This window comes from Saccopteryx bilineata, chromosome X (assembly GCF_036850765.1).
Source record: "Saccopteryx bilineata isolate mSacBil1 chromosome X, mSacBil1_pri_phased_curated, whole genome shotgun sequence".
NCBI lineage: Eukaryota > Metazoa > Chordata > Mammalia > Chiroptera > Emballonuridae > Saccopteryx > Saccopteryx bilineata.
The window spans coordinates 103519418-103546921 of NC_089502.1; the positions used below are offsets into that span (position 1 = coordinate 103519418).

Consider the following 27504-nt stretch of genomic DNA (forward strand, 5'->3'; position numbering starts at 1 on the left):
GCAAGTGAGGTGGGCCTAGGGCTCAGAGAGCGGCACTGACTTACCACTTAGTGGCAGAGGCGGACCCAAACCCTGTCCCCTCTGAAGTCTCACAAGTCACTTACTGGTTTCTTGCCCACAATCATGCGCTCCACAGCCTGCACCTGGGACACATGGTCATCGTTGGTCCGCAGTTCGCGCCCCTGGATGCGCTGGTAGATGCCCACCAGGAGGTCACGAGGGATGTCTTCACCATTGTCAACCCCTGGGTTGGGGGAGTAACAGAAATATACGGCATAAATGCGGAGAGTGTGTGGCAGGGGTTCCCCATAGCAACCAATGTGCAGGCCTGGGCCATAATAATGGCCAGGACTAGAAGGAGTGGGCACCCCGACCCCTCAGTCAGGATCAGCCAGGAAAGGCACCCTTCAACCACATAGCCAGTTGCTTTCCTCCCCAGCGTAGGGAATTTTTCTAAACAACTCAGATCATACTGTGATTAAAACAATCAGATACTTTTTGTTTTTGCCTTTCTGATGAGCAAAAATAATGTTAAATGATAATATCCAGTGTTAGTAAGAGTGTAAGGAAGTTGGCACTTATATGAACGTAACTGTTTTGGAAGGTAATTTAGAAAGAGCCTAAATATTCAGTGATTCCTCTTCTAGGAATCTGCCCTATGGATTACTCAAAAATATGTACAAAGACATATGCACAAGTGCTACTGAGGGAAAAAGCTAAGTAAAGCTGAGTATAGCTGTTTAATAAAATAATTTATAGCTATTAAAAACTTGATGTTTACAAAAAGCAGGAGAAAATTTCTGTAGCAGGTTAAGTGAAAAGAGCAGAATAAATTGCATATGTGATCTTTACCTTATAAAAAATTACATAAGCATAGGAAAAAAGACTAGAATACACTAAAATATCAACCATGGTTGCCTCTAGGGGGCAGAATTTTGGGGGTGATTAAAAGTAATGTTCTAATTTTTTATATTTCCAAAAGTTCTGGAATGAAGCAGGTATTCATTTCGTTTATTTACTTAATAACTGGAGGGGAAATATATACATATATACACACATATACATATGTAGAGAAGGAGGGAGGGAGAATGAATGAGTGAACAAGTAACTCATGATGGGATTCTGGGAAATGGCTCCAGATGGCCTCTGATCTGTTTCCCTCCTCCTGTCTGCCATCTTCCTCCACTCCTGACTGTCTTCTGAGCAAACCCACTGACTACCTTCTGCTGGAGAAAGTGTTTTCTCCTTTATAAATACCATGCCTTCTCCTCGGATAGGCGCTAAAGGAAAATCCTTCATCATACGTCATACCTCAGCTGGCAGAGGGCTTAAGCTCACTGATTATGAAAACCCTGGAGGTCAGCAAATATATCTCGTCTGTTTTCTTTTTCCACAATTCTATTTCCCTCTTTTGTTTCTGTTTCAATAATCCTAACATCTGTACCGTTTTTAAGAGGCTGCTCTTTGATGAGAGGCAGGACCTGACATCAATACCATAAAACAAGAAAAAAAGTCAAGGTGACACCTTTAATCTGGCAGTCAAGGACCTTGTATATTGGTTCCAACTGACCTTTCCAACTGGATTGACTGCCCCATCTCGACTGCTCTCCAGACAACTTTATATTTTCCTACTTCTGTGCCTTTGTTATTCTGACTTCTAGATAAGCCCTACTTTATTGACATTCTGGCACATTATCTGTGCCTTAAAATGAATACTGCTTTATCCAGGAAGTGTTGGAGGTGGGCTCTCCCTCCTCTGAGCTCTGTCTCATACTTCTGGCCCGATGACATTGTCGTCTGACATCACCCTTTTTTTTCTGTTTTGTGTTGTCTCTGGTATTATAACCCGGTTTCTCCCACAACCAGGGAGCCCTCTTGGGGCAGAGACTATAGCAGACGTCCCTCCAGTCCTTAGCACCCAGCATTGCACCTGGCACACATGAGGCACTTGGTGAGTGTCAAGTGGTTGGCTGGATGGTTGAGTTAAAAAATAAATGTGCCTGACCAGGTGGTGGCGCAGTGGGTAGAGCGTCGGACTGGGATGCAGAAGACCCAGGTTCGAGACCCTGAGGTCGCCAGCTTGAGCGCGGGCTCATCTGGTTTGAGCAAGAGCCCACCAGCTTGAACCCAAGGTCGCTGGCTCCAGCAAGGGGTTGCTCGGTCTGCTGGAGGCCCACGGTCAAGGCATATATGAGAAAGCAATCAATGAACAACTAAGGTGTTGCAAAGCGCAATGAAAAACTAATAATTGATGCGTCTCATCTCACTCTTCCTGTCTGTCTCTCCCTGTCTATCCCTCTCTCTGACTCACTCTCTGTCTCTGTAATAAATAAATAAATAAATAAATGCATAAAGAGAGGAAAGGGTACTAAAACAATTGAGTTTTTATGGGCATAAATAAAGAAGAAAGAAAAGGAAGGAGTGCTGAGTGAACAGAATGGCTGGGTGAATTAGTATAAGCTCTGTAAGAATCAGGGCTTTGACCTCTCTTGTTTGGGACCTGCTCAGTCAACATTCAGTGCGGGAATGAGTGGATGGACAAACGACTGAATGAATTAATAAGCGAATGCCCCTGGAACATCCAGCCTCAGCAGAAAGTGAGAGCATCACAGGTTAATTTCCAGGGAGCCTTCCCCACCCAATGCCTCACCCTGCCCACTTTCAGGACAGGAAAAGTTGATAGGGAGGTCTGGGGTTACCTCTCAGGTTCTTGATGAAATCATCTAGTTTCATCTTGCGTTCAGCCTTGACGCTGGGACTGTACATGTCAGTATTGAGAAGGATGATAGCAAAAGCAAGGATGAAGATGGTGTCTGGATTCCGGAACTGGCGCACGAGGGCTGGGTTACACACACAGTACCGCTGGCTGCAGGGCAGGGGAGGTAAAGGCCAGGGTCAGGTACCAGTAATCTCTGCCTACCCATCTTCTTCCCAATCAGGCATCAGCAACCCTCTCCTTCAAGGAGTACTTCCAAGCCCTTTAGGTCTGTCTTTTTTTCTTCACAGTTTCTCCAAGACTAGCATGTAAAATTCATAATCACTACCTTTTACTGAATTTTGCCAGAGGATTTATGTACATGTCTTATGTAATCCTCTCACAGTCCTGCAAGGTAGCTATTAGCAGCCCCATTTTACAGATGAAGTGACTGAGATCCCAAGTGGTAAGGTAATTTGCCCTAAGTAATAGAGCTGGTCAATGTGGAAACCAGAATGAAAATCGAAAGCTTTTTGACTGCAAAGCAAATCCTTCTTCCGTTAAGGGAAACAATTCTCAGCAACTTTCTTATTTCTCCTCTAAATACCCCCAAAGTGGTGAGGCTAGGATTTATATCCAAGTCTGCTTGATTCCCACAGCGTTCATAGTAGAGGATAAGAGTTAAGGCTCAGGGAGTCAGACACGCTTGAGTTCCAATCCTCCTTCCACTACTTACTCACTGTGGCTCTGAGCAAGTTACTTAACCTTTCTAAACTTCCAGTTTCTCATCGGCAAAATGGAAATAAATAATAGAAGCACCTACCTTATTGGGTTGTTGTATTTGGTGAAATAATCATGTATAAGTAACCAGCTTGGCACATGATACCTGGTAAATCCTCAACAAACATTAGCTGTTGTTGCTGATGTTATCACTTATTAGAGGCCTATGTTCCAGATGCTAAGCTAGATCGTTTATACACATTGCTTCTGATCCTCATAATTTAAATGCGTTGCAAGGTAAGATTTATAATTGCCATTTTGTGATAAGGAAAGTGTGAGGCTCAGAGAGGTGATTTGCAAGCACACCATATTGCCCCCACCCCCCAAAATTGGGGAAGGCAGCTTCAGCACTGGGAAGCGGGCACACCTGAAGGCTTCGATGAGTCGCTCCACTTTCTGGGCCTCACCCTGAACCCGGATATGGGATTGGAACTTCCGGAGTGCATCATCCAAATCCATGGAGGAGAAATCCATCTCATCAACCACACAGCTGAGGAGTAAAGAACAGGTATGGCCCTCTCAATTCCTCTGCAGAAAACCTCTGACCAACCCTGACCTACTCAAATGGACAAACTCCTTCACTGATAGATGTTCATAAAATATAGACCCATGCCCCAAGTAAGTACATATAAGGATGGAACGTTTCAAATTGAATCCACCCCAGAAAATCAGGTCCAGACACGTGGTTAGTAAGACCCACTTTTCATTGACCCACTCATTTCAGAGGTGGGAAAACTGAAGTCCAACGAAGCCCATAGGATAACCATGCCTTACCTGGGGCCACCCAGAAGACTTTAGGAATAGGGCCAAGAGACATCACACCTCTTTGGGGCAGAAGGGTATGGAAGCAGGAAAGGCTATTTATCCCGTTTTGCAAGACTATCTCAGCAGAAAGGACAGGCTGTCCCCTTTCTCCCCCCTGCCTTCCTTTTCCAAGAATCCCTGGCCCGGCCTGCCCTATTCCTGGGGTTCTCACTCCAACACGTCTCTGTTGAACTGCTTCTGCCGGTTCCCTAGGAATTCCCCTATCATCTGCCGGCTGAGGCCTTTCCGTTCCAGGATGAAGTGAGCCACTCCCACCGGTGTGTCGGACAGGAAGCCCCGCTCAATCAGATACTGGATACCCTTCTCTGGCTTCCTGCAGAAAGAGAGGAGGTAGATGAGATGACTGTCCTCCTAGAACTCTGCCTTCCATCGCATTGCTTGAACTAATTCTGGGCCCAATCACGACCTCGGAGAGCCACGGGAGTCAGATACATAATTTGGTCCAATCCCTTCATTGTACTGGTAAGAAAAGTGAGGCCCAAGGAAAGGAAGTCACTTTCCCATTTTACAGAGTTTCAAAATTCCAAGGCACCTCAACCCAACTTCCTCCTTCACTGGAACCATACTACAATTGAAAGAAAATTAAGATTTAGTGGGAGCCTCTCTATGCCGGTAGTACTGATACCCCAGCAGGCACTGAGGAATCCTGGGAGAGGACCTGAGCTCCAGGCTGAACTCTTCTTTCTGAGTGGCAGAGCCTCGGAGTAGGAAAAAAAGTGAAGAGGTTACTTTGCTCCTTATCCCATTTCCTTCCTAGACAGGTATCACTCGGCCTCTGAAGTGTTTTCATAGACAAGGTACTCCCTGCCTTCCACTAGGCCAAATCTGGGTCTGAGCTATCCCATATTCAGAATCCCAGAACCTCAGGACCCCACGAGACTAGAATTTCGAAGAGACTTGGGTGTGCCAGGAGTCTCAGACCCATCACTTACCATGCATGACTCGGAACAATTCTTTACATCTTCAAGTCTCAGTTCCTTCTCTATAAAATAGGGACACTACCGCTCACTTTGCTGAGTTATTCTGAGAACTCAATAGAAGTGGAAGTGTCTAATAGGCTCCAGATGTAAGGCATTTATTTTCTGTTTTCCAATCAAATGTCATACTCCCACCCTACCCCTAAGCACCTGGTCCAGGACCAGGCATCTAGAAAGAGCTTGATCCTGGTTATTGACTAGTCCAGCACTTCACCTTGCTTCCCCCAGTACCTCAAATTTACACACCCTGATAGTCAATAGATAAAGCCCAAGGAAGAAACCCACCTTGCCCAGGGCTACACAGAGAGTCTGGCTGAAGTCTGGATAGGGTCCAGGTCTCCTGTTTCTCAGAGCAGGGCTATTTATATACCACATGGGCTCCCCATCAAAAAGGGGAGGTAGGGGATCCCAGGTTCAGAATCCATTCTTTAGATAGCAAACTGGGGCCCAGAGAGGGGAGCATCTCACCCAAGATCACGCAGCCAGTCAGAGGCAGTACTAGGACTAGAAATGCCTCTAACAAGAGTGTTGGGGGACTTTCTACTCTGCCACCCTGTTGCCAATCCTATGCTGAACAGCTGGCGAGAAACGCCATCCACAGAATGAGAAGACGGCAGAAGCAGATTGCTGCTCGGAGTTCAACCCCAGGGGTCGAAGTGCCCAGTGGCGGGGTAGGAAGGGGCCAGGGGGGCAGGACTGGGGAACACGTACTTATTGAAGAGGTTGAGGCCGATTCGGTAATGCCGCCTCTGGACCACGTCGTTGTTGAAGGCTGGTGAGTCCCAGCTGTGCCTGGTCTCTCGCTGGTATGTCTGCTTGCACAGGCCAGCGGCTGGAGGCTCCCTCAGGCTGTCCCTCGAAGAGGAGCCAGAGCTGCAGTTGATGGTCTCGTTGGAATTGCTGGAGCTCTCAAGGCTCTCGTTGTCTCCTCCATCAGAGTTCTCACCTGCTGCCTCGCACTTTCCCAACCGCCGACCCCCAGTCACGTTAGTGGGCCCAGTGCCACTGTTGGGGGCTGGTGGCAGGGGCCCTGGTGGGGCTGGGGCTGGGCCCTCTGGGGCTGGGTAGTGGCGGTGTGGGATCGGGGCCCTGCCTGGTGGCCCCTTGTGCTTCAGGGTCCCATGGGGGCTGCAGCCATCGGCCTCATACACCAGCTGGCGATGGACAGAACCGCGATCTGAGCGGTCGCTCAGGTCCACAGAGCTATCGCTGGGAGGCTCAATGGTAAGCAAGGGAAGGTGGGCAGCCCGCAGCCGGAAATCCCGACACTCCAAGCATCCAGGCCCCCTTCGAGTGCTTTCCTCACGGTTACCATCTTCCCGGGTCCCTGGTGGCGCTGGTGGAGGAACTGGGGGGTGAGGGGCTGGTGCCCAGAACTCAGGTCGGCCCTGGGGTGGGGGCTCTGTGTTGGGCAGTCGTTCAGGGGATGGTTGGGGAACTGGGTCATCCAAGTAGAGGGGAAGGTCACTGAAGGATGTGGCTGAGCTGTCCTCTTGCTGTTCCTTCGGCTCTCGCTTCTCCAGTTGGGTTGGCGCTGCCTCCTCAGACATTGGCCCGGATGGGTGGCAGTTCAGGGCCTCGTCAATGGATTCAGCCAAAGACTTTACCTGTGTTTGGAGGGAAAGGGGAGGAAGGAAAGGGAAAGAAGGGAAGGGAAGGGGAAGGGAAGGGTGGTGGGATGGTAGAAGGGTGGGAATTAGGGAGGAAAGGAAGGAAATAGGGGGGACTTCCTGGTGGGTCAGCCAAGAAGCAGAATTTCTCTCCCCCACCTCCACAGGTTCTGTGCAGTACATAAAATAACTCCCAGGGAGCCATTGTGAGCTCACAGAAGCTGGTGCCCTAAGGTCCATGTAGACCCAAGCAAAATGCCCTGATTCAATCTACATTTATTTCTGCCTCCACCATCCCCTGGGTAAAATAAAATCCCATTTTCCTCTGTCTCATTCTATCTTAGGAAATCGTATGATTTAGCCTGAAAATCCAGACTATAGCTGGTAATTCTACCTCCCTGTGATATTCAACCTCTTAACTGGCACCCAATGATTCCTGCCTGCTGGTATTTACACCCTGTGTACCACTCCACTGTTCTGGAGCTGGGCTGTGGACTGATAGCATATGGCAGAAGTGATGTCACTTCAAGATTAGGCTATGAAAGACTACAGTGTCTGTCCTGAGTCCTCTTACTTGCTTGTGCTTCTCTCTCTTAGACCCTTTGCTCTGGGGGAAGCGATGACATGAGCAATCCTATGGAGAGGCCCAGGTAGTGAGAACCGGAATACTCTTGCCAACAGCCAAGCAAGTGAGCTTGGAAGCAGACATGTCAGCCCCAGTCACGTCTTTGGAGATTGCAGTCCCACCCAAAAGCTCGATTATAGCCTCGGAACAGACCCTGAGCCAGAAACGCCAGCCAACCACTCCCAGATGCCTGGCCCTCAGAGATAACATTTGTTGTTTAAGCTCAGTCTTTAAATTCAGTTTTAAGCTATTAACTTTTGGGGTCATTTGTTATGCAGCAAGAGATAACTAATATACTTCCCCATCAGACCTGGGTGGCACTGAGAGCTGGGCCTAGGTCTGGTTCTTTCATCTCCCCACCAGACTGGGAGCCCCTCCTCCCACCCTGGAAGGATGGGTCCAGGCCCAGTCTATCACTTTGAAACACAGCTCAACACATTTCTTGACACAGAAGAGATATTCAATTAATTCTTTTTGTTGTTTGAGTAAGTAGATGACTGATTTAGATTTTTCTTTAATACTTCTTTCCTTCTCTTTACCTCCCATCCTAACACACACCCAATCACTAGCTCCAGGGAGGCATGCCCAGGCTGATGGCAGGGCTAGATCAGAGGTTAGAGTGATTTTTTTCTCTTATAAAGCTCCATCCATCCATCCAACAATTTATCTTCTTGGTTTTAGGATGTAAATTAACATGTATTTAATAGCTACCACATACTAGGTGTTTGTCTATATATTACCTAGCTCAGGGGTCCCCAAACTTCGGCCCATGGGCTGCATGCGGCCCCCTGAGGCCATTTATCCGGCCCCCGCCGCACTTCCAGAAGGGGCACCTCTTTCATTGGTGGTCAGTGAGAGGAGTACTGTATGTGGCAGCGCTGCAAAGCATGGCATCGCTCACGTACAGTACTACTTCCGGTGACGTGGGACGCACGCGTCATGGCTCCGGAAGCACGTCATATCACTTGTTACAGCTATAGCAGTGACAAATACGAAACTGGACATTGACCATCTCAAGCCAAAAGGAGATCCATAGTTCCCACTGAAATACTGGTCAGTTTGTTGATTTAAATTTACTTGTTCTTTATTTTAAATATTGTATTTGTTCCCATTTTGTTTTTTTACTTTAAAATAAGATATGTGCAGTGTGCATAGGGATTTGTTCATAGTTTTTTTTATAGTCTGGCCCTCCAACAGTCTGGGGGACAATGAACTGGCCCCCTGTGTAAAAAGTTTGGGGACCCCTGACCTAGCTGAACTGAATCTCTAAAACAACTCTATAAAGAAAGTTTTATCGCCATTTTATTCATAATGTTTCAGTGAGGTTAAACAGTTTGTCCAAGGTCACACAGCTGGGAAGTGGCAGAGCTGGAATCTGCACTGAGCACCTCTGCTGACACACACAAGCCTAAAATGATCTCCCAGTACCATCGGTGCCTGCTACTTTCCCACCCTTCCATGCTTTTGCTGATGCAATGGCTATGCAAGCAACACCCTGCCAACTAGCTCTAACTTGCTAAATCTTATTTGTCTGGTAAGGCCCAGCTCGACTGATATTTTCTCAAAGAAGCCTTCTCTGGTCCTCCCAGAAGAAAGTTTCTTCTTCTTCTTCTGGGTGCCCTTGGTACTATATGTGATCTTTTCTTCTGGCTCTGAGCACACTGTATTTCAGGAAACAAAAATAGTCGTGTGCACGTGTGCCAGCCACTAGATCCCTGAGAGCTACTGGCCTGGGAGATTCTTGAGAACAAGGACTGTGGTGGTTCATCTGTGCCCCCTCTGGTGCCCTGCACAGAGCTGGGTTTATGGTTGTGTGCTGTTAGTGAAAGGGCGTGGGCTTTGGAACCAGAAGAGCTGAGTTCCAGTACAGTTGGGAAAAGTCACTTCACCTTTCAAGGTCTCAGAGCCTTAGCCACCTCCTCTGTAGAGCTGTGGCAACCACCCATCGCATAGGCCGTTCGTTACGAGGCACGCGCAGTAGGTGCTCATCACTTCTTAGTTAGGCCTTAATTTGATAGTGAATTAAGTTCCAAAGAGTGAGAATTTTAATTTTTTTCATGTGTTCTATATACCCAGTTTTTTAACTTGCTTGTTTTAACTATGTAATTTTTTGTCTTGCCAATTCTTTCGCATTGTTCTCACAGTCCCTACTCATAGTAGCTAGTCGTTGTTCTGAAATGCTTGTCAGGCAACATCTTTTAGTTTGAAATATAGGTGAAATGTCTTAGGAGTAGCTGGAGCATAGGGGTGGGGAGGAAAGGCACTTTTCTGGGATGCTGACCTGTTTAGAGAAGGAATCCTCAAGCTCTGTGATGTCATTGGAAAACTCTCCAGATGTGGTGACAGAGCTTCCCCCACCATCAATGCCTCCTCCACAGGAGCCTCCATATGGGAGCCCCCGTTCAAGCCGGTGGCTCCGGGCACCGGCCATGGCACCCTCGTCCAGCGAGGCAGGCTTGCCCTCGAAGTACGCGGGGTTCTGGGCCTTCTCATACTCCTCAAAGGAGAACTGCATCCGCATATTGGAAAGGATGATGCGTCGCGACATGCGGCTTTCTGAAGCTGAGCTGCGGAGCCGCTCAAAGTTCTTGTTCATGCGGTACTGGCGGAAGGCCGTCTGAATGGTCCTAGCGGCCCTGCGGCTCAGAAAGGAGCCCCCATACTTCCTCTCCAGCATTTCCACCTGGCAGAAGAGGGTTGAGGGGAATAAGGTCAGGCACTCGCTGCAGCCCCATCTCTCTGGGCCTCAACCACACCACCACCAAGTCACAGCTAACTGTTCCCAGCTGCCCGGGTGTGCCAAGCTGCACTCCCAGTATCGTTGTCTCACTATAATCTCAGGTAGCACTTGTGACACAGGACTGGATTGTGGTTTTCTCTTTTTTATTTATTTACAAGAAGTAAATAGTAAATATTCCAAAAAAGTTAGAAAAAAACAGAAAAGAAGGAAGGAAGGAGGTAGGGAAGAGACAGAGGGAAGGAAAGAATGAGAAAGGAAGAAAAGAAGGAAGGAAGGAAGGAAGGAAGGAAGGAAGGAAGGAAGGAAGGAAGGAAGGAAAGGAGGGAGGGAGGGAAGGAGGGAGGGAGGGAGGGAAAGGAGAGAGGGAGGGAGGGAGGGAAAGAGAGAGGAAGGAAGGAAGGAAGGAAGGGAGGAAGGAAAGGAGGGAGGGAGGGAAAGGAGAGAGGGAGGGAGGGAGGGAGGAAGGTAGGGAGGGAGGGAAAGAGAGAGGAAGGAAGGAAGGAAGGGAGGAAGGAAAGGAGGAAGGGAGAGAGGGAAAGGAGAGAGGGAGGGAGGAGGGAGGAAGGGAGGGAGGGAGGGAAAGAGAGAGGAAGGAAGGAAGGAAGGAAGGAAGGAAGGAAGGAAGGGAGGGAGGGAGGAAGGGAGGAAGGAAAGGAGGGAGGGAGGGAGGGAAAGGAGAGAGGGAGGGAGGAGGGAGGAAGGGAGGGAGGGAGGGAAAGAGAGAGGAAGGAAGGAAGGAAGGAAGGAAGGAAGGAAGGAAGGAAGGAAGGAAGGAAGGGAGGGAGGAAGGGAGGAAGGAAAGGAGGGAGGGAGGGAGGGAGGGAAAGGAGAGAGGGAGGGAGGGAGGGAGGAAGGGAGGGAGGGAGGGAGGGAAAGAGAGAGGAAGGAAGGAAGGAAGGAAGGAAGGAAGGAAGGAAGGAAGGAAGGAAGGAAATTGAGGGCAAGGAGGAGAGGAAAGAGGGGAAGAGAAAGGAGAAGAGGGAGGGAAGATGGTGAGAGCAAAAAGAGAAAAGGAAGGGAGGAAGGGAGGGAGGGAGGGAGGGAGGGAGGAAGGAAGGAAGGAAGGAAGGAAGGAAGGAAGGAAGGAAGGAAGGAAGGAAGGAAGGAAAGAAAGAAAGTTGGTTCACTTAAAGTCCCAACACCTAAGCATAACCACAATTATCATTTTGGCATTTGTCCTTCCAGTATCTTTTCTATAGGTCAGGGGTCCCCAAACTACGGCCTGCGGGCCGCATGCGGCCCCCTGAGGCCATTTATCCGGCCCCCACTGCACTTCCGGAAGGGGCACCTCTTTCATTGGTGGTCAGTGAGAGGAGCATAGTTCCCATTGAAATACTGGTCAGTTGGTTGATTTAAATTTACTTGTTCTTTATTTTAAATATTGTATTTGTTCCCATTCTGTTTTTTTACTTTAAAATAAGATATGTGCAGTGTGCATAGGGATTTGTTCATAGTTTTCTTTATAGTCCGGCCCTCCAACGGTCTGAGGGACAGTGAACTGGCCCCCTGTGTAAAAAGTTTGGGGACCCCTGCTATAGGTAGTATTTTGTGTCCCCCCCTTTTAGGTAACAATATCTGTATGATATATGTGACATACTGTAGCACACTGTTCTGAAACTGTCAACTTATTTGTGAGGTTTTTGAGAACGGGGTCCAGGTCTCCTTCAGTTTTACATCTCCAGTGCCTAACATGGAGATCAGTGAGTGTTTGTTGAGGACATTGAGACTTAGTGAGTAGATGCTGAATGAGTCCCTAGTGGGGTGAAGGGTCCTGGAGCCAGTCTTCTCTTGTTCCAATGTCACTATCCCACTATGCATACCACCCTCAAGTGCCACATCCAATCCCTCCCTTGGTTCTCTCAGTCCTCCATTCCCACTCCCATTCCCACTCCCATTCCCAGCCAGAGCCATCTTCTCTATACCTTCTTGTCCTGCAGGTCCGTGGAGAGTTCGTAGCTGTCAGATAGGGCCTTGGAGCGTTTTATCTCTTCTTCTTCCTGCTTCCTCAGGGCGACACTGGCTGGCTGGAGGCGAGCCCGCTGAGCCCAGGGAAGGCCCACCCCAGCAGGGGGGCCCCCCATGTGGCTGCTGGTGGGGGGCAGCTGGCTCAGCCGGTAGGGGGGTTGACTCCCAGGACTATCAACCGCTGTGCTCAGTTCACTGCCTGGGGCATCACCCTCCACACTGTGGGGATGAGATAAGATGAGCCAGGACGTGGGAACAAAGGACCAGCCTGCTGGGCCAGACTGAGTGGGTGGACCAGATCCTTTACTGCAACCCCATCCCTCTCAGCTTCTTCACTGAGAAGCTGTATCTACAGGGACCCCGAGACTTAAAGGCCAGGAAAGAGTCCTATCCCCCAAGCTGTCTCCTCACTGCCCTCATGGTCCCTTCACTTCAAGACCCCTTGCCTTCACAGCCCTACCCTCACTGCGCTCAGCCCCATCTCCTCACAGCTCCCACCTGTAGACGCCTTTCCCTTAAGGCTTGGTCTTCTCAGTCTTATCCCCTGTCCCATCCGCCCCTCATTGCCTGCTCCCCTCATGGTCATGGCCCCCATAGACTTATTTCTAGGCTAGTTTCCTCTCTGTCTTGTCCCCACAAGCCCCTTTTTCCAATAGTCCCATCCTAATGGCTCCAACTCCAAATCCTCCTTCCCTTGATGGACCACCCTTTTAGTTCCACCCCTCCCACCCTGACCTCTTCCCCTCACAGTTCCATCCCTGGTGGCTCTGTTCTCAACGCAACATGTGCTTTGGTTTCCCTCCCTGCCTGATCCCCAGCACCACCCCAGATCAACCCTGTCCCCAGGCCTGAGGCCCATTCCTAGCATCCCGAGCATCCAGCTCTCCTTTCCCAGCCCAGCACTGCCCCCTGCAGCCCCCCCCCCCCCCCCTGAAGCCCCACCCCTGCCTTTAGGCGCCTGGACTTAGGCTTGGCCAGTTCCCAGGGTTCCCTGGCTGTGAGGACTCAGAGCTCAGTGACAGTGGGAGGAGCCTCCCATCCAGCATCCTCACAGGTAAAGAGCTGCCCTGCGGGGCAGCTTCCTTTTTCTCCTCATGGCCTCCTCTGCTCAGCTGGGGGAAGGAGACAAGGGTCTCAAGGCTGAAGAATGGCAGGAGCCGGGTACTGGGCCTTGCCTTCCCTGGTTACCCAGAGCTGTTGTTCCACCAGACCTGCTCCCATGGTGTCATGGCAACCAGGCTGCCAGGGAACACACTGGCGACAGAGCCCAGAGGGCATGGTGAGGAGCCACAAAGGTGGGTGAACAGGGGAGGGAGTTGGGAGGGGAGGTCTGGTGAGGCCTGGGTGGGGGGTGGGAATGGGTGTGGCTGGGCCCAGGCAATCGGCCGCTTTTGAGGCAGACACAGGTTTGAAGGGCCCTTGCTAGTGAAAAGGTTAAGGGGCTACTCAGCCCCTCCTTGGCAAAGACCAGGGTGCGGGGCAGAGGACAGCAGAGGGGGTAGAGGGAGGCTTCCTATCAGTACAGGAGCTGGAACTGCAACAGGCCTGCCAGCCTTGGAGAAGAGCCCTTGGAGCTGGGTGCTGGGCTCACTGGGGAAGCTGCACCCTGAGGCTGGGTCCTGAGTGCAGGGCTGCAGCTCTGCTCTGCCTCGGTGACAGCGCCCTCCCACTGCTCACCTTCCACCGTCCCAACCTCAGTTATTAGTTTGCAACACTACTCAGAGCCAGGCAGAAACAAACTGGGGGGCAGGCTGCCCTTCACCCCAAATTCTCTCTTCTCGTGAGCCTCAGGGGCCTGTGAAGTCCCCCCAGGAGTCAGACTCAGCCCAGCCCCTTGCCCCAACGCCAGGCATCTAAGATGCTCCTCTCCTCCCCAGTACACAACTCCAGCTCAGTTTTGATCAACTGTCTCCTTTGTTCATGAACCATCCATAGCTCCCACTGCCCATAAGACAGAACCCAAATTCCTTATTGTGGCATTTGAAGCCTCTGCAAGATAATAATAGCTAATGCTTAGAGAGCACGCAGCATGTTCAGGCACTATTTTTACCACTTCACTTTTAATAATTTGATTATTCTTCAAAACATTGTTATTTATCTTCATTTTACACATAAAGAAACCGAGGTCCAGAGAAGTTAAGTAACATATCTATGATCACACGCAGCTATTAATGATAGAGCCAGAATCCAAATCCAGGCAGTGTGACTCCAGGCTTCACCATCTTAAACATTATGCCATGCTGCCATCCCATCCACCCCTCTCTCCAGCCTGGGCCGGATCCTGTTTCTCCCCAAGACTCCTCTGCTTTCCACCTCCTCCACTGCTACCGTTCAGTGGAATGCAGTCCCTATCACCGCCGCCATCTGCAATCTGAGAAATCCCCCCCCTCGTTCTATCAAAATTCAGTCCGCATGCCACCACTACGAAGCCCGCCTCCAGCCAGAAACGATGCCTGATTCTGTTCTGAGCTCCCCCACACAGCGCGTCTGTCCTTTTAATGATGCCTGTTAGCTTTGGCAAAGCGTGACAGCTCTTTGTGGTCATGACTCTCAGAATCCCAGCACAAGAAGAGAATTTGGCAATCTCCTAACTAATGCACAGCACAAGGCTTGGAGCAGAGTAGGCGCTCAACAAAAACTTCCAGAATCAGAGTCAATGAATGAGCTCTGGCGGGCTTATCAACTGAGAGAAGAGATAAATCCTCTCACCCAAATTTTGACCATAGCGTCCAATCCGTGCTCCATCCTGTGGCCAGAGAGAGCTTTCTAAAGTATAAATCTGGGCCCTGGCCGGTTGGCTCAGCGGTAGAGCGTCGGCCTAGCGTGCGGAGGACCCGGGTTCGATTCCCGGCCAGGGCACACAGGAGAAGCGCCCATTTGCTTCTCCACCCCTCCGCCGCGCTTTCCTCTCTGTCTCTCTCTTCTCCTCCCGCAGCCAAGGCTCCATTGGAGCAAAGATGACCCGGGCGCTGGGGATGGCTCTGTGGCCTCTGCCCCAGGCGCTAGAGTGGCTCTGGTCGAGGCAGAGCGACGCCCCGGAGGGGCAGAGCATCGCCCCCTGGTGGGCAGAGCCTCGCCCCTGGTGGGCGTGCCGGGTGGATCCTGGTCAGGCGCATGCGGGAGTCTGTCTGTTTCTCCCTGTTTCCAGCTTCAGGAAAAAAAAAAAAAGTACAAATCTGACTATTTTGCTCTCCCACTAAAACCTTTTCCCAGTTCCTCATGATTTATCCAGCAAACAACAATTGAGCACCTTCTCTGTGCAAGGCCCTGTGCTGCAAATGTAACAGTGAAGAAGACACATAAGATTTGTTCCCTCAGGGAGGTGACGTTCTAGCGAGAGACGCGGACTATAAATATATACTATCATTTCAGGTGGAGAGAAGTGCTAGGAAGAAAATTATAGCACAGTAATAAAGGTGTTGCTTTAGATGCGGTGGTCTTTTTTGAAAAAAGTGGCATATAAGCAGAGCCCTGATGGAAGTGAAGAGCGAACTGTGTGGCTATCTGAGGCAAGAGCAGTGCAGACAGAAGGCAGAGCCAGTGCAAAGGTCCTGAGGTCAAACTATGTCTGACATAATTGAGGAACAGCGAGGAGACCGGTATAGCTGGAGCAGAGTGACTGAAAGGCAAGTGATAGGAGATAAGATCAGAGTATGGTGACAAGATCAAAGGGTATGTTAATAAGGAGCCAAATCATATAGGACATTGAGTCCACAGTAAAGACTGGCTTTTGCTATGATTGAGATAAGCAGAGGAGGGTATGATCTAACAGGTGTTTCAGGAATTATCGTCCATGAGATAACCTCCAACTTTGTTACCATAGCCATGGACGGCTCTTCTAAAGTGATCTCATGCCCTGGCCGGTTGGTTCAGCGGTAGAGCGTCGGCCTAGCGTGCGAAGGACCCGGGTTCGATTCCCGGCCAGGGCACACAGGAGAAGCGCCTATTTGCTTCTCCACCCCTCTGCCGCGCTTTCCTCTCTGTCTCTCTCTTCCCCTCCCACAGCCAAGGCTCCATTGGAGCAAAGATGGCCCGGGCGCTGGGGATGGCTCTGTGGCCTCTGCCTCAGGCGCTAGAGTGGCTCTGGTCGCAACATGGCGACGCCCAGGATGGGCAGAGCATTGCCCCCTGGTGGGCAGAGCGTCGCTCCATGGTGGGTGTGCCGGGTGGATCCCGGTCGGGCGCATGCGGGAGTCTGTCTGACTGTCTCTCCCTGTTTCCAGCTTCAGAAAAATGAAAAAAAAAAAGTGATCTCATGACAGTGCAGTGGTTACCACGGGGAAGGAGATATAAGGGCAGGGAGGGGGTTTGGGGCAAGGGTGTAAAGAGGGACAAATATAAGGTGATGGAAAATGATTTGAATTTGGGTGATGGATAGACACCATAATCAATTATTCAAATGATGTAGTGATGTTTACCTGAAATCTATATATACTTGTTGATCAATGTCACCCTGTTAAATTTAATTTTCTAAATAAAAATAAATAAACAAAAGTGATCTCAACCTCATATACCCTCTGCTCCAATACCCCAACCTGGCAACGTTCTGCTCACCTTTCAACATCTAGCTCAGGTGTGCCCTTCCACACCTGCCTGCCCTGTCAGCACAGGCTGGCTTACTGGCCCCCTCTCTGTGCTACCACAGGGCCCTCTAATCACCTTGATCCTTAAGCCAAGGACATTAATTAGTTCATTGAAGCCTTGCAACTTACTGAGGCAGGCATCATTAGCATCATTTTATAGATGAAAACAGCGAGGCTCAGAGAGGTTATGTAAACTGGCTTAAGGCCACACAGTTATTAAAGTGAGAAAGTCAGGATGCAAATCCAGGGCCCTAGGATTTTCATGACATCTTGTCTCTCCCACTCCTGGCTCCGTGCTGCCCCTGGCTCTCCACTCTTTGGCAATTCCCCCCTCTGGAGCTCAACACCCTGTTTTGGTTGCAAAGGAAATAGTGGCAGAAGGTCAGGCTGTCAACTCAGGCTCCCCCTAGAGGGTCTGGCAAAAAGGACAGTGCTTGAGGGCGTTGCTCTCAATGCCAGACATATGTATGGGCTAAAAAAACGGGACTTGGGGACTTGAAATCCCTTAACTCAGAGCCCCCAAAACACTCAGGGACATGCTGATCAGATGGAAAACCTCTCTCTGTGTGTCTCTCCCTGTCTTTTTTTCTGTCTGTCTGTCTGTCTCTGTCTCTGTCTCTCTCTCTCTCTCTCTCACACACACACACACACACACACACACACGCACACACACGTGCCCCATGTGCACTCTGCTGGGCTATTCTGTGGGGGAACTGAGAGCATCCTCTGTATTGGGGAAAATGAACCATGTTACACAAATAACCACAGTACAAAGCTGAACGCTCTCAGGGCTGGGGAACAGAGGAAGTGTTGGGAGAGCTTGGGAGAGAGATTCCTTCTGCTTGGGGGTGGCTAAGCAGAACAAAAATAAACTCACATTTACACTGCACCTTCCCTAGGTCAGGCATTTTCTGCACATTATTTAATCTGCATGGCAAACGCGAAGAAAGAATTAGGATTCCTATTCTGCAGGTGAGGAAAAAAGGTTCCAAAGGGGTAAGTGGCTGCCAAAGGTCTCAGCAAGTGGCGGAACAAGGACTCAAAGCTCAGAGCCCTGCTAGTTCCTCTGCCGCCTGAAGGCTTCCTAGGGGAGGAAGCTATTGAATGGGGCTTTGGTTAAGAGGATTATTAGAGATGAGGAACGAAAGGCCTTGTGATTCAAGGTACTAAGATGGGGAGAAGCGGGGCAGGACGTTCTGTATGGATTCATGGTAGCCTGCCCATGGCAGAGTCACCAACCCTCCCTCGCTGCTGCTCCTAATGAGAAGTCTCTCTCCCTCCTTCCCTTTATTGGCACTGCCCGGAGCCAGCCAGCCAGCAGGGGATGGGATCAGGCTGCAGTTGCCATGGAAATGGATGGGGGCTGTTGCTATAGATACCATAAGAAGAGGGCAAGAGGAAGCCAGGGATGTTGGGGAATATCCCCATGACAATTTGGGCTGGAACAGGGTAACCAGAAGTAAGAGACAAGAAAACAAGACGAGGAGGTCAGCGCACCTAGATGAGGCCAGGGGCTCTGGGCTCCGGAGGAAGACTGGGCACGGAGACCAGACCCAACGTGGGGTGGCGGCGTCCAGTCACCTCTGTCTTCTCCCACAGCTCTTCTGCAAACTGTTTGTGCTGCTGCCCAATACCAGAACCACAGAGGCTCCTAACCTGAAGGCAGCCTGGCTTGGCACGGGGGCTGGCAAAGGGGAAAGGAAGCCATCGAAGGGCTGACTGGGCAGAGGGCAGACACAGGCTGGCAAGCAGGCACACCTGGGTTTGAATCCCAGCTCCATTTTTTCTTGTTTGTTTGTTTTTGCAGCCCAAATGTAATAGTTGTCATTGATGGAGTATCTACTTTTTGCTAGGCCTAGCAATCCTGCAAGGTCTGAGTTGGTCTCCTGAAAGGGATAACACAGATGAGGAAACTCAGGTGCTGAGAGAGGAACTAGCTTGCCCACAGCCTCAAAGCTCAGCAGTGCTGGAGCCAAGAGTCATATCAAGGCTCTGGTTCTTACCACCCTGCACTGAGCAGCCCCTTCATGATGGAGTGCCTGCATTCTGCAGCTTCCCAGGCCTTCCCGCAGGGGCCTGCCTAGGGCCAGAGGCTGGGTAAATACTTGTGGAGTGTGGGAGTGAGAAGGCAGCCCAGGAGGAAACAGGGAAGTCTACGACGGCAAATCCAAAGTGCTGGCTGCGAGAGCAATGGCCCATGGGTTTGGCAGGCTGAGGACAGAAGATGAACAGAACTGGGGTGGGCTTTAGGAGCCCTCTAACCCTTCAAATCCAAAATGAGGTCCCAACAGTCAAAGTGACTTGCCCAGGGTCACATAGGACGAGAGCCCAAGTCCCCTGCCTTCCAGACTAGTGTCTCCCTTTCAGCTATTTAGCTCAATCTGTCCAGCCTCCCCCTCCCCAACCTTTAAGCTCCTAGATGTAGCCAGCAGCAAGCTACTTACTTGCACTTCCTAGCTGTGGCTAGCCGGTCCGCATCGCCATGCCTGTGCTCCTGCTCTTCCTTGCTTTCTTCTGCTTGGAACGCCCTCCCTCTACCCTTCACCTGTGGACTTCATTGGTCTGGGGAAGCTCGTGTGTTATCTTGTAGCACTCTGGGCAGGCGAGCCCCCCTGGAGAACCAGTTCTGACTCAGAACCTGATAGGGCCAGCTACTCTCACCTGTGTCTTGTGCACACTTGTGTGCAGGTGGTCCTCATCTCCAGCTAACTTGTGATTATTAAAGTATCCATCTCCCACCCTGCTCCTGTTTCCCAAGGGCAGTGGCTGATGTGATTCATCTCTGTGGACCCACCCAGGCCAAGGCCCAGCACACAGCAAGTGCTCAGCAGCCACTTTGGTACCCTAAGAGCACAGGTAGTAGTCATATGTGTTTATGTGACCATCCTGACCGACAACTATCACTTTAGAAGCCACCCACACCCAGTCTTGTGATTATCCCCACCAGGCACAGTAAGTCACCACCTCACAAAATTGACCTCACACACTCAGAATTCCTCACACCCAGCCTCACACACTCACATTCCCCCAGATGTAGACAAGTGCACAGTCTCTCACTCCGGTTAGACCTGCCAGCCTCATGCAAAGACACGCGCCCAGATGGCACACACGTTTCCATCACAACTGATAGAAACCTTCCCCCTCTCCAAAGCGCAAGGCCCTCAGCCAATTCAGTTGCCTACACAAGAGTCTACACCAGAGTTCCCACGATGCCCATTTGACCTCCATTTAGTTGGCCCGTGGGCTCCTACTTCTATCTTTAATCAAACTAAGAGCAGAATGTTCTCCCACTTCCAAGATACAGGTCACCTAGACCCACATACCGTGGAGAGCCAAGCAAACAGAACAATTTATGCACCATTTTCCAACACGAACCTGGAGCTCTTCGCCAGGATTTTGTCCATTCTGTCTTTCTCTACTTCTGAACACATATTCAAACCCTTCCTAGCCTTCCACTCTTGCCCCTCCTCCTCCAGCAAGCCCTCTTGGACTCTTTGGCCCAACTTGACATTGCCCTCCTCTTTGGGTTAAGAACATACTTTGCTTATTACTGAAGCCATATATGCTCAATCATTTCAATATTTCACACACTACCCACTTTCCCAAAGGATTTCTCATCTCCCCTGAGAGATGGAGAACTCAGGAGAGAACACAGCCACTATCTTACTTTTGATCCCTCACAGTACTTAGCTTGAAGCCTTGCACATAATAAGTGCTCAAGCAATGCCTTCTGGAACAATAAATAAAGGGAAGAGAGAAAGAGAGGGAGGGAAAGAAAACAAACCCAAGAGTTTGAATGAGTAAATGGGTAGATGAGTTGAGTGACTGAGGGAATCAATGAGTGAAGGAATGAAGGGAACCTCTGAAAAAACTATGCGATCAATGTGATGCAGATACTGAAGAGAAGGAGGAAAGAAAAGAGAGTAGAGACTCTCACCTGGGGCTTAATCAAAACAAGAGCCACCCAGCTTGAACCCAAGATCACTGGCTCGAGCAACGGGTTACTTGGTCTGCTGAAGGCCCGCGGTCAAGGCACATATGAGAAAGCAATCAATGAACAACTAAGGTGTCACAATAAAAAACTGATGATTGATGCTTCTCATCTCTCTCCGTTCCTGTCTGTCTGTCCCTATCTATCCCTCTCTCTGACTCTCTCTCTCTGTCCATGTAAAATAAATAAATAAATAAATAAATAAATAAATAAATAAATAAAAACAAGAGCCATGTACAGTGGATAGAGCATCCAACCTGTAACGCTGAGGTCATTGATTTGAAACCCTGGGTTTGCCTGGTCAAGGTACATATGGAAGCAACTACTATGAGTTGATTCTTCCCCCTCATCCCTAACCCCTTTTCTCTCTATCTCTCTCTAAAAATCAATAAAGAAAATCTTTAAAAAAAGAGATTAATAATAATAAAAAATACAAGAGCCACCAATCACTGTGCACGTGCCCAACTGCATATCAGACCCTATGCTGGGCTCCTGTGTTTTCTTGCTAACCTTCATGACAACCCAGAGAAGTAGATATATTCTCACTGTACTTGGGAGGAAAATGAAGCACAAGGAGAAGAAAATCCTTGCTCTGGTTAACACTAAGAGTAAGTGGCAGAACCAGAGGTAAACTCAGATTCCTCTAATGCCAAAGGTTCAGAGAGGGAAAGTTAGAGTATGAACACTCTTCGGGGTCTCCTGGCTTTGCTCCTAACACAGATACATGATAGAAGGTGTGGGCTCTACAGCCCACAAAGGACACCTTTCATCCTCTGGCTGACAGCTTCCAGGGACTCTTAGAACCAGCTTTAGACAGGTGCAGGAAACATTCAGGGTCATTGCATCTGGGGGAAATGGCTTCCTTTCAGATTCAGAGATCCCCAAAACTGTAGATACAGAATCTCGAAAGTACAGAATCAAGGGCTGTTAACATCTCAGAATATTAAAATCATACCATCAGAAATTTTTTGAAACAGTAGAATCATGAAATCTTAAAACCACAGGATTGGGGAATCCAAAAATTATGGTGGAAATAGAAACCACAGGATTGCATAGAATGTATCACTGAATGAACATATCTTAAATTCATAGTTTCTTAAAACTGTAGCATCTCAGATTGAGAGAATGTCAGAGCTGGAGAAGCCCTTGACGATCCTCTGGTCAGGCCTCCCTCCTCCTTCTACACACGGAGAAACTAGGTAGCAGAGGGACCAAGGGACACATTCGAGTTGGCCAGCTCATGCTTCCTCTGGCTGACAAGCTGGAAGAGGCAGCAGACTTGCGCTCGGTGAGAATGCCACACCATTCATCCATTTATTGGGTGTCTTGGGGTGTTGACAATACCATGAATTAAATCCTACTCTCTCTCGCAGCCTCCATTCCCAGCCCTAGTAAGAAAAGAGGGAAAGCCCTAGGGAGGACAGGGAGAGGAAAGCAGGGGTGGGGTGGAACATACATCAGACAGAGAGAAGAGATCAGCTTTTATTGATGGAAATTCCTTTGTACACAGCAACGCGCACTCTGAAAGGCCTTTTCCTCCTGACCATATTTACAGAGCGCTATGGGTGTGGCAGAGGGCATGGGACAAGGCCTTCAAGCAGTGGAAGAGATGGCAGCAATGGCCACAGCAAGGGAACGAGCAATGGGAAACTAGGCAGGCTGGGTCCCGCCCCCGTCTGGTCCTCTGAGCCCTAGGCATCCTGCCTCTCTGTTTGTGCTCACAGAGGACAAAGGTAGGTCCTTAGGATGTCATTTGGAGACCTCTCCAGGAGTGTCAGGCTCCAAGGTTCCTGGGAAGTGGGGTACTGGTGCGGGAGGGTCCGGGTTCCAAGCTCCAAGCTCGAAGCTCTGCTGCTCTCACATTTTAGTCAGACCTAGGGCTCCAGCCTTTATAATTTGGGGACTGGAGTTCAGGGGAGACAGCAGCAGGGGTAGGAATTCCAAGAAGGAGGTGCGGGAGGAAGGGGCACAATGCTTGCCCATCTGGTTCTTGAAGCAAGGATGGGGTCCTATGGGGGTTTGGGGGGCTGGTTAAGGCTTTTGCTTCTGCATAGAAAATGACCCTTGTCCTCTCAGTTACCGAGAGGAGGGACTGCTGCACTCGGAGGCTGGACAGCAGAACTGATGAGCGTCTTCCTCTTCCTCTTCCTCAGTCTCCTCCTCCTCCTCTTCCCTGGGACCAGGAAGGGCAGGGTAGAGGCCACAGGCGGCGGGTGACAGAGAGAGGCAGAGGCATTAGTTTGCAGAGCAGGGGAGATACGTGAAGGGCTGGAACCAGGGAGGTGGGGTAAGGATGGGGGTCAGAATGGGGAGACCAGTGATGAATTATCCAAGGCCATACCCAACTAGGTCAGAGAAGCCTGTGGCTGGTCCCCTCCTAGGACAGCCCACCCCACACCCAGGCTGGACTCAGCCTTCAGGTCTTAAGCAAAGCACACAAACTCCACTTCTGACCTGACTGGGGCCCAACCTTCATTTGAATATAAATACAGTAGTAGCAACATGCTCTCTGGGGCACTTCGTATATATCATCTCATATAACTCCCCCCAACACACACACCTTGCAACAACTCTGCAACATTTTAGAGATGAGGGAATTGAAGCTCAGAGAGGGTAGTAACCTGCCCCAGGTCACCTACCTGGACGAGTGGGAGAGACAGGATTTAAACCTGGAATTCCTGGAGTTTCAAGTCTCAGACTCACCCTGCCAGGGTCTTTGGATGAACTTGGCACTAACTCCAGAAATCCACCCTACCCTTGAAGGACAAAGATTTGTATTTCCTGAAGGCTCGGGGTTGGGAAAATTGGAGATGTTTAGAAATGGAGTGTGGAAAGCCTACAGCTTTGGACGCAAATAGACCTGGCTTCCAATGCCAGCTCCACAAGTGCTTCCGGGCTACATCCCCTGGCGTATTAGCACCCCTCTTGGAGCCTCAGTTTTCTCATCTATAAACATGGGGCTCATATGCCAACCCCACTGGATTGTTGCAAGTACTGGAACGTATGTCAAGTGCTTGGCAAATGAGAGCAATGGGAACATGGTGGTGGCTATTGTTCACTGCTCATGAGCTGAATCTAATTTCCACATTGGCCTTTGCACCCACCCAGAAGCGCCACAGAGGCGGGGAGGAGTAGTTGCAGGAACAAATGCCTGTCCCTAGGGTACTGCACAGCGGTACCAGGGGCCAGTCTGCATGCGGCAGTCACTGGAGTTGCGCTACAGTTTCACAGGGAGGATGGGCAAATGGCAGGGCTGGGGGTGGTGGCAGAGGGGCCAGGTGCCTTGAGAGTGAAGAGCCTGGTCTTCTGGGGAGAGCCAGCGAAACAGTATCACCCCACTTCCAGACCCCTTGGCTTGCAGGAGGCAGGAGGTATGGAATCCAGGAAAGTGGAGGATTGGGCAGAGGTGGGAAGGAAAGAGGACAGGCAAGGGAAAGCACTGCTGTCCGTCTCAGACAAACACGCGCACGCAGGCACACACACGCACGCAGGCGCACGCACGCACACCCTTCTCATACTCAGAGTTCCCGCTGAACCCCTGAGTCAACAAAATCACATGAACCCGGGCTCAAGTCCTGGGCAAGTTGCTGCTCTTTTGAGTCTCCCATTCCTCATCTATAAAAGGAGAAGAAAACTCCACACTTCTCAAGGCTGTCATGAGGAACAAATAATCTTGCAGGCCCGCTGCTCACTTCCCTCATATCCAGGCCAGGCCTCTGCTACCCTTCACCCTGGCCCTGCAGCTGCCGACTGCTTTCTCCTCCCTACCCTTTGGACCACATTAGCTTTCCTGAAGCCCACCTTCACCAGGAACCTCTTCTGCTCAGACACCCACTTTGGCTCCCCATTGCTTCCTGGATAAAGTTCAGACTCCTCAGTTTGGCATTCAAGGCTCCCGCATATTATGGCTTCACCTGGCCTTTCCTGTCAGGTGAAAAGAGCAGGGGCTTTAGGGTCAGACAGACCTGGGTTTGAGTTATCAGCCCCACCACCTACCAGCTGGATGAACTGTGTCCATTTCTTCACCTCTCTACTACTTATTTTCCTTATCTGCAAAATGAGGAAATACCTATTCTGCAGGGCTTGGTGGGATGAGATAAACTCAAGAATATAAAGTGCCTACTACAGGTTAGGTTTGGTGTTTCATACATGGTGACTGTTATTATTCCTGACACGATCAGTGGCATCAGTGATACCCTGCTCACTCATGCCCAGCCATCATCAAACTAGCTGGTTCATGGTTTCATCAGCCTGTCCAGCTTTTTCATGCCTCTCTGCCTTTGCTAACTCTGTTTCTTTCTTCTGCACAGATCCTCGCCCATTAGAATGCCATCTGAATTTCATGGCCCAGCTCAAATGTTGCTTTGTACAGGAAGCCCACCCTGACTCCCAACCATAAGTTTTCTTTGTTTTCTCCTAGTTCCAGCACCCATGCCTTTCATCATGGATCTCCATTTATTGCTTTGAACTTTCCTGAAGCATTTCTTTCACCAAATCCCCTCAGTGCCCTTGTATTCTACCCCCCACTACCACCACCACCTCCACTCTCCTTCCCCGTGCTATTTAAGGCCAGTCTCTCTACCCAGGTTCTGGGGGCCCACCCCTGCTACCTCCTCCACAGCAATCATCCCCTCTCCCTCCTCTATTTCAACCTCTCCCTCTCTGTGCCTCCTTCCTACCGACATTTATAGAAGCTCAAGTCTCTCCCATCTGGGAATAAAAAACCCTCTATCTGCCCCCACATCTCCCTCTAGCACTCACTGCCCCTTTCTCTTCTTCACAGCTAAGCTTCTTGAGAAATTCGTCTACACTGGCCATCCCCATTTCAATGCCTCCCACAAACTCTACAACCCACTGCAATCTGCCTCATGCAGCCACCTCGACACGGAGACTGTTCTTAGTAAGGTCACCCAGGACCTAGTGGTTAAAGTCAATAGACTCTCTTCCACCCTCATCTTGCTTCCCTGACTGTAACATTTGCCACTCTTAACAAGCTCCCCCCACCCTGTGCACTGAGGGCTTTTTCCTTCCTCTGCTTCAGCGAGCCCACTCCCTGCTGGTTTTCCTCCTACTTCTCTGCCCACCCTCCGCTCCTCTTCCTCTCCCCACTCCTTATGTGTTAGTACCTCTTACCCATTTCTGCTCTGGCCCTCTTCTCTTTCACTCCACACTCTGTCACTGATATCATTCCATTCCATAACTTCAGGTATAGCTGAGGACTCCTGCTGCTCTCTTTCCAGCATGGTCTCTCTCCTGGGTTCCAGACCCATCACGCCTAATGTTTGCTGGAAACTCCACCAGGATGGAATTCAGGGCCTAAAGAGCTCACAGGAACCTCTAACTCACCATCTTACCACTGCAAACTTCTCCTCCTGCATTTCCCACCTCAGTGAAAGGCACCACCACCCACTCGGTCACCAAAGCGCAGAACACACCTGGGTATTACGCTAGATTCTTCCTATTCCCTAAGCAATTCCAGTCATCAAATCCTGCTGATTCTACCTGCTAAATAGCTCCCAAAGGCTATATATACATCATCTTGCCTCTACTGCCTCCTTTTCTACTCTTCTTGCCCCTTGTTCACTTTCTGATCATTCTGGTCTCTCTGGTGCCCCTCAAACATAAAGGGCACGTTCTTGCCTCAGGGCTTTTCCACTGATATTCCTTCCATGGACAGGTGTGGCACCAGACACAGTCCGTATATTTAGTTGTTTATGTATTGATTATCTGCCTGCTGTAAGAGCTATCAGGACAGGCATCTGTTTTGTTCGGTGCTATAGCTCTAATCCCCGGCACAGTGCCTGGGACTCAGCAAATATTTATTGAATGAATGAATACATTGACAGGTCTGAACATTGTAACTCACTGTGAACTCCACCCTCAGTCATCTCCGCTTCCCTCATCTTTTTATTTTTATTTATTTTATTTTTTAAAAATTTTATTTATTCATTTTTAGAGAGGAGAGAGAGAGAGGGAGAGAGAGAAACAGAGAGAGAGAAGGGGGGAGGAGCTGGAAGCATCAACTCCCATATGTGCCTTGACCAGGCAGGCCCAGGGTTTTGAACCGGCGACCTCAGCATTTCCAGGTCGACGCTTTATCCATTGCGCCACCACAGGTCAGGCTCCCTCATCTTTTTAGTATCTAACTACAACCCTCTCTTCCCCTCAATCTCCTCTTAAATTTCTCTTTTCTGCTCCATCCCCATGGCCACTACCTTTGCTTATCCCGCTCTTGGATCTCTACAACAGCCTCCTCCCTAGTTTCCCTTCATTCTAAAGTGCTAATTTGATTATGTCATTTTCCTTACTCAAGAACTGCTCATGGTTCTCCAGCTGCTTACCACAAAAAAAGATGCCTGGGCTTCTCAGACAATTGTTTGAGACATGTCTGCTCTCTGCACACTCCAATGTTTAGTGTCACCATTTCTCACCTCCAGGCTTTTGTTTACATTCTCAGAGCATCCTGTCTCTTCTCTCTCTCAGACTCTTTATGGACTTCGAATGACTGGCTCAAAAACTACTTTCTTCAGAAAACTCACAAACCGGAAGTAATTCCTCTCCAAAATCCACAGAGAAATAAGTATCTCCAATGTCTCTCAGGACCTTCGAGTGTCATGAGTAGGACGGAAGACAGTGATTACATCTGGGACCAAAGACTTTGGAGACTAGGTAAGCACTAATAGGGGTTCATTTTTCCTCCTGCACTATTACTC

At 49.8% G+C, this 27504-nt stretch overlaps 1 protein-coding gene across 7 annotated transcripts in view; it reads right to left on the reverse strand.

Annotated features, from left to right (window-relative positions):
• IQSEC2 (IQ motif and Sec7 domain ArfGEF 2) overlaps nt 1-27504 on the reverse strand; it is an 81797-nt gene that overhangs the window by 9797 nt on the left and 44496 nt on the right. For all 7 annotated transcript variants that reach the window (XM_066249586.1, XM_066249585.1, XM_066249591.1 and 4 more), the window contains 7 exons: nt 12175-12436; nt 9794-10195; nt 5989-6884; nt 4452-4613; nt 3843-3965; nt 2700-2866; nt 105-244 (listed from right to left, as the gene is read on the reverse strand). In XM_066249586.1, coding sequence (XP_066105683.1) covers nt 105-244; nt 2700-2866; nt 3843-3965; nt 4452-4613; nt 5989-6884; nt 9794-10195; nt 12175-12436 — 2152 coding nt within the window. The remainder of the gene's footprint in view (nt 1-104; nt 245-2699; nt 2867-3842; nt 3966-4451; nt 4614-5988; nt 6885-9793; nt 10196-12174; nt 12437-27504) is intronic.